This window comes from Chrysochloris asiatica, unplaced genomic scaffold (genome assembly GCF_000296735.1).
Source record: "Chrysochloris asiatica unplaced genomic scaffold, ChrAsi1.0 scaffold00086, whole genome shotgun sequence".
Lineage (NCBI taxonomy): Eukaryota > Metazoa > Chordata > Mammalia > Afrosoricida > Chrysochloridae > Chrysochloris > Chrysochloris asiatica.
This window is the reverse complement of record NW_006408604.1, coordinates 6,320,976-6,332,475: the sequence shown is the minus strand read 5'-3', so window position 1 is coordinate 6,332,475 and position 11,500 is coordinate 6,320,976. Positions and strand designations below refer to the sequence as shown.

Below are 11,500 nucleotides of genomic sequence, written 5' to 3'. Positions count from 1 at the left end.
TGTTGTTGTTGTTGTTAAGTGCCGTCGAGTCAGTTCCGACCCATAGCGACCCTGTACAGGGTTTCCGAGGGTGTAAATCTTTACGGAGTAGAAAGCTTCATCTTTCTCCTGGAATGAGGGATATCACTGCTTATGTCTGATGGATCTTGACTGAAAGCAGAGAATATCAGAAAGATGCTTACCTGTGCTTTATTGACTATGCAAAGGCTTTTGATTGCGTGGATCATGACAAGCTATGGACAACATTGCGAAGAATAAGTATTCTGGAACACTTAATTGTGCTCATGAGGAATCTGTACCTGGACCAAGATGCAGTTGTTACAACAGAACATGGGGACACTGAATGGTTTAAAATTAGTAAAGTCCTTTTTAGGCTGGTTTAAAATTAGTAAAGTCCTTTTTAGGCTGGCTAAAATCTACTGCTATAAATTTGATTGTGAGTTCTGACTCATAGCAAGGTTACATAAGGTTTTCAAGGTGGGTTTGATATGCCAACTTTGTTGTTAGTAGTCTAGTGCTTATCCTAATGTGCCACACCAGGATTCTTTGTGATTCATAGCAACCATATGTAGAGTTTCAGAGACTGCAAATTTTTATGGAAGCAGATAGCTTTATCTTTCTCCTGAGGAGCAGCTAGTGGGTTTGAATTGGCTAGCTGTGGTTAGCAGCCCAACACCTAGGAGTTGTCATCTACTTCCAAAGACAGTCTACCTGAGGGCAAATCCTTTTACATTCTCAATTAATGGTCAGAAAGAACTCAAATGAAAGCTGAATTTATGTGAAGATTGAAAATGGAGTTAAGGCACTCACAGTAAGCTGCAGCTTTCAGCAAACCAAGTGCTTAGAATATAAGCTCTAACACACATAAAAGAAACCGATTCAATGGCACTTACCAACAACAATAGGTAAATATTGCCATGATTCACCCAAAAATTTCCAAAGGAGCTTGGCTGCAGGCAAGCTCAACCCATCTTCAGTTCCTCTTTTCAGTGCTACCTCTAGAATGTGTTTAAAACTTCCTTTCTTTATTGCTGTGGAATTTTTTTCAAAATTTGCTTGATCTTCTGGATCACCTAAGTACTTGGTTAAAAATGCCCATTCTCAGCTGTCTTTCCAAGAAATTCTGATTCAAAAAGTTTGGTAAGAGAATCTGAGAAACAGTTTTTAACAAGCCTCCCCCCACCCCCATGTGACTCTTAAAATCAGGCAACACTGCTGTAGAGCAGTGCTATCAACTTTAAATACGTTATCAGTTGCCTAGTAATTCCAACTCATAGCAACTACATGGGTGTCAAAAGAGAACTGTGGAAGACCAAAGAACTGATGCCTTTGAAATATAGCCAAGAATATTAAAGGTACTATGGACTGCCAAACAAAGAACAAATCTGTCTTAGACATATTGCCAGAATGTTCCTTAGAGTGAGGATGACAAGATTTTGTCTCATGTATTTTGGACATGTTATCGTGAGAACCACCAGTCTCTGAAGAACATCACACTTGGTAAAGTAGACGGTCCATGAAAAACAGGAAGGCTCTCAACAAGACACATTGACACAGTGGCTTCAATAGGCTCAAACACAGACACCATTGTAAGGATGGCACAAAACTAGGCAGTGTTTTTGTTCTATTGTACATAGAATCATTATGATTCAGAACCGACTTGACAGCACCTAACAACAACATCACTTGTTTCAAAATTTCACTACAATAAATAACACTGCACTGGATATATTTGACAATAAAGCTTTTTCTATATCAGAAAAAGAAAATAGAGAGAGAGAGAACTGTGATCTAAAGGTTTTTCAGTTGTTGGTCTTTCAGAAGTAGATGGCCACGCCTGTCTTTGGAGGTGCCTCTGGGTGGTCTAAACCTCCAATCTTTAAGTTAGTAGTTAAGCTTTCCTACCTAGCGACTCCAATCACTATCTTTTGATTAGCAGCTGAGTGTTTAGTCATTTGCGCCATCAAGAGTCACTTCCAATTATTGAGACAACTTTAAAAAAATTCCTACTGCTGGGCCCCATCTCTAACCACCAGAGCCTCTAGTAGTGGGGTCCAGCCATCAGTATTCTTTGAGTTCTTGGGTAGCTGTCATGTTCATCTAGCATTAAAAATCACTTCTCTACAACAATGCTCAGGTGAGTATTGAAATAGCTTGAGGAAAATACCGTCGAACGGTAAATTTTTACCTCTAATGTTTTCTTAAGATAAAAAAAAAAAACTATTAAATTTCAGTATTAGACTCAGAAACATTTCATTATAGGACAGATGCCATGCAGAATCAATTTGAGTACCAGATATTAAAATTTTCTGGAATGGAAAAATCAATTTCTAGACTTTTTTCAAGATCTTTTCTGATAGTCTATTTGGGTCTTTGACCTGTATAATCCTCTTAGGTAACCGATTAGCAGCAGACTATGATCTACAGATGAAATGCAAATGATCAGAGTTGTAGAGCAACATGAAAGCAAGATTTGAACTTAGTTTTGGTAGAATTTAAAATTATGATCAAGAACAGACTTAATTATGTACCCTACTTTTGCTTTCAGGAAAGAATTTGCACAGGTGTGTTTACCTAGACTATCTCCAGTGTGGCAACTCTTAATTGTCCACCTCAGATCTTAGAAAATGCTGAAAGAATGAGGTTCCAATCTGGATAATAGCACAAGGATGTTGGCAGAATATGCTGCCTCTTGATTTCAGGGGGTTTAGCTTTATTCTTTCAATGAAGTGTGTAGTTGAGGAAGATCCAGTACCAGATGGTAATGTTGGCTGGAGTGGTTTTCTCACCTACTTTTGGCAGCTCTTCTCGGAAGCAGAGCTTTCAGTGCCTAAGACTTCCAGTCTATACTATTTAACATGATCATTGGGAAGCTTTAGGTGGTATAGGTGTAACAACACATCTCATTACATGTCTGGTAACTATGATCATCTGACATCTGTGCCGCAAACAGGGCTGCGTACAGCCTTTGAGTGGTTATAGATTCAAGTGGTGTGTTACTTTTTTTAAAGGTACTTCTGAAATCTATTATACTAACCAGGCTTGTAATTTCTGGCATAATTGACATAGAGAAATAGAATATGAGTTGCTGGGTTGTTCATCTTAAAGATGGCCTTCCTTTAAATGGGTTCTCTTTTACTACCATTTAAGTAATGGTTTATTCATCGTATTATAATAGTAGTAGTAATAATAATAGCTATCATGATTTGAATACCTATTATGTGCTAGGTTGCTTTATATAGAAACTATACAAGAGTCCTCCAAGATATTCTCATTTTGTGGGTGGGGGAACAGCAGGGCCTCGGTCCATCTTGTCACCAACTCCTGCAGTGTACAGGAATAGCATCAACATTCAATCTTATAAACTCAATAGAGGGTTGCTCATAAAATTGTAAAAAAAAAAGCAAATCCAATCAAATTCAGCTTTCCAGGATTTTACCATCCAAATATTCTTTATTACATTAAAAATAAGATTAATTCTTAATATACATACCTAGGTGCTTTATCTTTTAAAAAACTTTGCCAGAGCTTTTTAATTTTTTTCCCAGAGACTTTAGTGAAATTTGTTCGTGTTGTTAAGTGCTGTTGAATTGGTTCTGATTCATAGCAATCCTGTATAGGGTTTAAAAGGAGCAGCTGGTGAGTTTGAACCATTGACCTTGAGAGTCAAACTGACCTTGTGGTCCAGAACTTTATCCCACAGTGCCACACAAGGACTCCTTGGTGAAATTAGAAAATAATAAAAACCTGCAAATCAAAATATACTCGTCTGAAATTTGACTTGGCTCCTCATAGATGCAGAAATTCATTTTCACTTATTTCTCATCCTCCTTCCCAAAGTCCTAAAGCACGGATCCATGGGGAGTTCCCTCCATTTCCCAGAGGAAATATTTCATTCATATAATGTCTCCTTTGTAATCAACACTGAGAAATGTCACTTTGATTAAACACAACTCTGAATGACTAAGACCACAGTACAATAAATTCTCCAGAGCTATCTTTCAGAACAACTGATTGCTCTCCAGTCTTAATCCTCCAGAGTCTTATTTAATCAAAATGATGTTGCTAATTAAGGATTAAAACCTCCGAATAGAATAAAAAAGAAGGATTTTTCTTTCTCCTTTGGGCAGGTCAAGGAGGCAGAATTTGCTATAGGAACTAAATAGTCCCTTACACCTTTGGTAAAACTGCATTATTCTCTGACATTTGGATTTAATCCAAAACAGGCCTGAGTGCTTGGTAATATTAATATAATTGAAAAAAGGGGCGGGGGGAGAACAAGAGAGAAAGAAAGAAAGAAAGAAAGAGGGAGAGAGGATGGAAAGAGAAAAGGAAAGGAGGGAGAGAGTGAGGAAGAAAGAAAGGAATACAGGCAGGAAGGGAGGAAAGAAGGAATGAAGGGATGAGAGGAAGAAGAAACTGCCTTAGATAATGACATAAATCCCAGAAAGTATTTATTTTATTTTTTTCTTTAGTACTTTCATATGAATTTTCCTTAAATATTGGTATTAAATAATGCTGTCTGTGCATTGTTTTGACATATTGTTAACATAGATGAAAAGACAGAATAATGTGGGGAAAAAAACTTGACAACTTCTTTCCCAGAAAAGAAGGAACAAAAGACTTAATGTATTTCAGATATATTTAACGTCCACTGTTGAGTAACTACAACGAAGAAATTCTGTACTAAATGCTGAACTACTTTCCCCTTAACCTAAATTTTAATTTTTTTTTTGAATTTATATTTGGTAATAGAAGTTGGTTTCTTCAAAAACATACAAACTGTATAAGAACTAGTGAAGAACAAAGATTTACAGAAAGCCATTTGGTTTTCATAGAATATAAACCCTTATGTGTTGGGGCAAAGTAGGCACTGACTGATACTTTAACAAATTGTAAAATGCTTTTTATCTTCTCTATGAATTACCATGTCAATTTTTCATCTCTCTCAAATTATATGATTACAGTGTAGACATAAGTAATAGTAGTTGGTGTGGCACTAGAGGATAAGCACTGGACTGCAAGTTCGGTTTGAACCACAAGGTCTGTGGTTCAAACTCACTAGGCACTCCTTATACAGGGTTGCTATGAGTCAGAAGTGACTCAATGGCACTTAACAACAACTTAACAGCCATCTATTGATTAGCATCTATTGATTATATTACTATCTCTAGTAAAACTTATATAGACTTGAGACTTGAGACTTCCATCCAGACTTATTTGGTTTCTAACCCAAATTCATTCTATCCAGTGTGACAAGTCACTTCATACCTCTTTACTTGGAGGATAAAGGTATCAATGCATCTTGGAAAGGTGCTAGCAAGCTGTATAGGTCTGTACCTGACTCATGTGCTTCCACCAGAACTGACTAAATCATTGCCCCAGGCATAGTCACATTGCCACTTACCCAGCCCAAACAATGACAGATGCTGAACTACTATCATCAAAATAGGACTACAAAACAAGCAATGAGAAACCCAAAGAAAAAGAATATCAGAATCATATTTGATCTCCTTAGAGATGTTACCTACCAGTTAAAAAATGACAGTTGTTTTTTTGATCCATACTCCTGGAGGCCATATGCACCCAGTGGACAAATGATGGCTCTTACTCCACCTGTGCCAAGGCAGATGGCCAACAGTGCTATGTAGAACAGGCTCTTCTGCTCCTTCTTTGTTATCATGTTAATCACATAGTAAGAGCCCATATAGAAATCTTCTGAGGGAAAAGCCAGCACAGATAACAAAGCAGTACCTGTAGGTAGAGTAAAAGGGGGAATCAATACAGCATAGACTAGTTGAACTGCCAATCAATTAAAAAAAAGCATCGTTATATTATTCGTATTAAAATATTTACATTAATTGTTGAAATTTTCCGGATAGCCTGTTTTTTCTAGTTGTGACTTCAATAAGTGTTCAATTAATTCTGAATCCTAGCTGTTTTGCCCCTCAAGCTTGAACTATCTTTTTTCTCAGAAAAAAAAAGAAAAAGAAGCAAATCACCTCTAATTTAGCAAAATTAAAACAATTCAGAAATGCATTAAGTAGAAAACTAAGATGTCTATAATCTCACCCCCAGAGAAAACCATTGTTAACAAGGGACATTTGTTCTTAATAAGTACAGTGATAGAAAACTCAATGGCCTCAGACATCTCAGAGGCCTGTTAAATAAAAAGTTTTTAAGAAGAATATTATTCTAGTATTTAGAGGAGAATATAACCTCTCTTTCTTTCTTACTTTCCTGAAGTGCAGTGCATAGTTGCTCTGATACTGCCTTTGTAGCAGTTGTTGTTGATGCTAAGTGCCGTGGAGTTGGTTCCAACTCATAGTGATCCTGTATAGGGTTTCTGAGGAGTGGCTGGTGAATTTGAACCATCGACCTTGTGGTTCAAACCAACCTTGCAATGCAGCGCATTTAATCCACAGTGCCACACTAGGAATTGTAGCAGTATCGAGTCCTTGTGTGGATCCATGGATTAATGCACTGGACTACAAGGTCAGTTTGAACTGCAAGGTTAGAGGTTCAAGCTCACCAGTTGCTCCTTGGAAACCCTATACAGGGTCACTATGGGTCGGAACCAGCTTAACGGCACTTAACAACAACAACAACAAATGACTGGATGTTGTTGTTAAGTGCTGTTAAGTCAATTCTGACTTGTAGCAACCCCATATCAGGTTTCCAAGGAGAGGTTGGTGGGTTTGAACCACTAACTTTGTGTTTAGCATTCCAGTGCTTATCCTACAGTGCCACACCAAGAATCCTGGAGAGGACTATGCAAATGTGAGATGCTTGTGGCCCACTAAGGGGAAGGCATAGCTTGCTAAATTATTAGTAATGTAAGTAAGGTACATGACACCTTTGTGGGGTTATGTGCTGTCTAGTCGGTACCAACTCATAGTGACCCTATGAACAACAGAATGAAACAGTCCTGTGCCACCTCATAATCATTGCTATGCTTGAACCTATTGCTGCTGCCACTGTATCAAGCCAACTCCCTGGAGGCTTTCCTCTTTTTCTCCCATCCTCCACTTCACCAAAGATTTTATGTTCTCTGGGGACTGGTTCCTTCTGATAATGCGTCCAAAGTATAAAAGAGGAAGTCTGGCCGTTCTGGCTTCTAAGAAGCTTTCTGGCTGTATTTCTTCCAACACAGAACCTAACAGAGATGTAGAGAGTTCTGTAGGAGGGATAACTGGTATCAGAATGGTTGAAAAGTAGAGGTATGTCTGACCTCCTCAGCTTTGGGGTAGCGCTAATGGTGATTATTCTCTCACCCCCTCATAAAGTTTGAGGTCAGACACTGCCCACAAACCATTTTTAAACTATCCTTTCTTCACTTCTCCCACAGATGGGTGGAGCCTTCTTGTGGAGAGCAAGGAGTGTAAACTGAGTAATGTGGCTCAGTGGGAAGGAGGGGATGACCAAGGAAAGTTGCACATTCACTTCACAAGGACCACTCATGAAAACTTACGAATATTCAATTCCTTGTTTTGGTTAAGCTCTTTAGGTTTTGCAAAGTACTTTCAGATACTATATTGTTTCATCTTGGAAAAAAATGTCAGAGGATGTATTTTGTTATTTAAAATGTTCAAATAAAGTAAGAGGTTAAATGAAGGTAAGTAACTTGTTTGAAGTCATAGAGCAATCCAGAACAATTGCCCTCTTTTGGGAATCTCTATTGTTTGAGTCCTGGTGTGGTTCTGTAGAATTAGTGCAGAACTGCAAGGTTGCTTTGAATTGCGAGGTCGATGCTTCAAACTCACCAGCGGTTCCTTAGAAACTTTACAGGTATGAATCAGAACAGACTTGATGGCACTTAACAACAACATTGCTAAACTGCTCAAATCATCATTTTCTAAAAAATAGTATTTTGCCATCAGATTTTAAAAGTAATGCATTCTTATTTCAAACGATTTTTTAAATGTTAAAAAATACCCAGAATAGCATAAAATACTCATAATCTGATGACTGAGAGTGCAGTGGCTTTGTAGAATAAGCACTGAACTGTGAACAACAAGGCTGACAGTTCAAGCAAACTAGCCACTCCACAAGAGAAAGATGAGGCTTTCTGCTCTTGCAAAGATTTATAGTCTCACAAACCTGATATAGGGTTGCTATGAGTCGGAACCCTTTTGATGATGCTTAACAATAACAGAAATAATCTCATGACCAAAAGATGTTGTTTTTATTAGGAACTGTCAAGTTGGTTCTGATTCATGGTGACTAACACAATAAAAAATACTGCCTGGTTCTTCACTATCCATAAAATCATTGCTAAGTTTGAGCTCATTGTTACAGTCACTGTGCTAGTTCATCTGGTTGAAGACAATCCTTTTTTGCACTGATCCAGACATATAGACTTTACTATGCATATAGACTTCTCCAAGGGACTGGCCCCTCTTGATAACATGTCTAAAAATCAGAAACCAAATTTCATAATACTTGCTTCTAAGGAATATTCTGGCTGTACTGCTTCCAAGACAGATTTGTCTTTCTGACAGTCCATGATATATTCAATATGCTTTGCCAACACCAAAACTCAAATGCATCAGTGCTTCTCCAGTCTTCCTTTGACATCACCCAGCTTTTGAATGTGTTAGGAAGTGATTGAAAATATCATGGCTTGGGTCAAGCACACCTTATCCTCAAAGTGATATTTTTGCTCTTTAGCATTTTAAATTTGCAGCAAATTTGCCCAGTGCAATATATCATTTGATTTCTTGACTTTGCTTCCATGAACATGGATTGTAGAACCAAGTAAAATGAAATCTTGACGACTTCAATCTTTTCTCTATTTATCATAATGTTGTTTATTGATCTAGTTGTGAGAAATTTTGTTTTCTTTACATTGAGGCATAATCCATATTGAAGGTGTAGCTTTTGATCTTCATCAGTAACTGCTTCAAGTTTTCTGCACTTTCAGCAAGCAAAGTTGTGTCATCTGCAAATTGTTGGTTGCAGTTTGAGAAATGCTGAGTGTGTTCTTCCTTTTTGGTTTTCTGACCACAGGTTTTGCACATTTCTTTACAATCCTTTACTTTCTCTTCTCAAGATGCCCTTTGAAATTTTCTGTTTATGTTTTTTTCATTTTATCATTTATTCCAGTTACTTTAGATTTTCTACATTGAAGAGGAAATTTCAGAGTCTGCATTGATATCCAGCTTGGTTTCTTCTTTCTTTCCTCTTTTTCAGTACCTTTTACTTTCTTCACATATGATACTCTTGATGTCATCTCATAACTCCTCTGGTCTTTGGTCAGCAATGTTCAATGCTTCAAATCTAGTCTTGAGATGGTCTCTAATTTCAGGTGGGATATACTCAATGTCATAATTTTAGCTCTCATGGGCTTGTTTACATTTTCTTCAGCTTCAACCTGAAATTGTATGTGAGCTATTTGATGGTCTCTTCCACAGCCCACTCCTGGCCATATTTTAGCTGATGATATTGAGCTTCTTCATTGTCTCTTTCCACAGATGTAGTCAATTTAGTCCCTGTGTATTCCAGTGTACAGTCATAATTTGTATTGATGAAAAAGTTATTTGTAATGAATAAGTCATTGGTCTTACAAAATTCTATCATTCAATCTTTGACATAATTTCTATCAATTTTCCAACTACCAATCCCTATCCCTTATTTCTAGTGATTATATCCCAATCATTAGTAATTATCAATGTATCATGGTAGCACGTTTGATCAATTTCAGATGGAAGAAGTTGGTGGAATTCTTCAATTTCATCATCTAAGGAGCTCTGGTAGTGTAGTGGTTACGAATTGGGCTGTGAACTGCAAGGTTAGCAGTTCAAAACTACCAGCTGTTCCACAGGAGAAATATGAGGCTTTCTGCTCCCGTAAAGGTTCAGGTGGAGGGTCAGAGAAAAAGAGGAAGATCCCCAACAAGATGGATCAGCCAGGTGGCATCAGTGATGGCATCAAGTGTGGCAGCGGTAGTGAGGTTGGCCCAGGATCGGACATTGTTTCGTTCTGCTGTGCATGGGGTCGCTATGAGTCGGTTCTGACTCAATGGCACCTGACAACAACAACACTGCTTTGAGGAGGCAGCTCTTTCATGGTCAGAGTTTTAGTGCCTTCCAATCTGAGGGTCTCATCTTCCTGCACTATAGTAGACAGTGTTCTGCTGCTATTCATAAAGTTTTTAATGGTTAATTTGTCAGAAATTGTTTGACTGTTCTTTCTTCCTAGTCTTAGTTTGAAAGATTAACTGAAACCTGTGCACTGTGGTGACCCTGCTGGTATTTGAAATATTGGTGGCATAGCATCCAGCATCACAGCAATATAGAAGCCACTGCAGTACTGATAGACGCTGACAGACAGGTGGTGGGCCAAGAGATAGCTTTTGCTATTTATTATAATTTTATGAATATATTTTACACAAATAGCAAAAAGAGATTACAGTGGTGATTTTTAAAACATAACCAAACAATATAAACAATTTTGAATACCCTAATAGGGTCACTATGAATTAGAACTGACTCGATGACAGTTAACAACAACAACAACAACAATACGCTATCTAATACTCTATCTGGTATAGCACTATGGGATAATGCACCAGACTATGAGGTCAATTTGAACTGCAAGGTCAGCAGTTCAAAATCACCAGCTGCTCATCAGAAACCCTATACAGGGTTGCTATTAGTTAGAACTGACTTGAAAGCACTTAATAACAATCTACTTTTTCTTATATAAGACTTTGATTATATTCCATCTGAATTTAAAGATCATCTCAAAAATAGATTTGATGCATTGAATTCTAATAACTAAAGACCAGACAAGTTGTGGGATGAAATCAAAGACATCATACATGAAGAAAGCAAAAGATCATTTAAAAGACAATAAAGAAAGAAAAGAAAAGAAATGGATGTCAGAAGAGACGCTAGAACTTAATATTGAATATATTATTGTTGTTGTTAGTAAGTGCTGTCCATCAGCTTTAATAAACACGGCAGGATGAAACACTTCCTGGTCTTTGCATCATCCTCATAATCATTGTTATATTTAAGCCCATTGTTGCAGCTACTGTGCTAATTTATCTCATTGGGGATCTTTCTCTTTTTCATTGGCCCTCTAATTTACCAAGTATGATGCCCTTTTCCAGGGGTAGCTAAAGCAAAATGATGAAGTAGAAGAGTTGAACAGAAGATTTCAAATGGCAGCTCAAGTTGCAATAATGAAGGAATACATAGAATCATGTACCAAAAAGGATCGCTCAACATTCAACCATTTCAGGAGGTAGCATATGATCAAATAGCAATGATATTGAAAAAAGTCCACGCTGCACTGAAAGCATTGGTGAAAAAACAAGACTCCAATTATTGATGGAACACCTGTCAAGATATGTCAATAGTTAAGGTTTTATGTCAAATTGACTGGGCCAGCATTCCCAGTAGTTTGGGAATTGAAATGTGATTATTCCAATTGTGAAACCTGATATAGGTATGGTTAACTCTCTCTCTATGTGTATATATATATATATATTATA

The 11,500-nt window shown here is 37.4% G+C and overlaps 1 protein-coding gene across 1 annotated transcript in view; it reads right to left on the bottom strand.

The window, feature by feature from the left end:
• Positions 1-11,500, bottom strand: part of SLC15A5 (solute carrier family 15, member 5) — a 141,220-nt gene that overhangs the window by 122,577 nt on the left and 7,143 nt on the right. Inside the window, exon 2 of the mRNA XM_006866064.1 lies at positions 5,532-5,754. Within this exon, the coding sequence (XP_006866126.1) occupies positions 5,532-5,754 (223 nt within the window). The remainder of the gene's footprint in view (positions 1-5,531; positions 5,755-11,500) is intronic.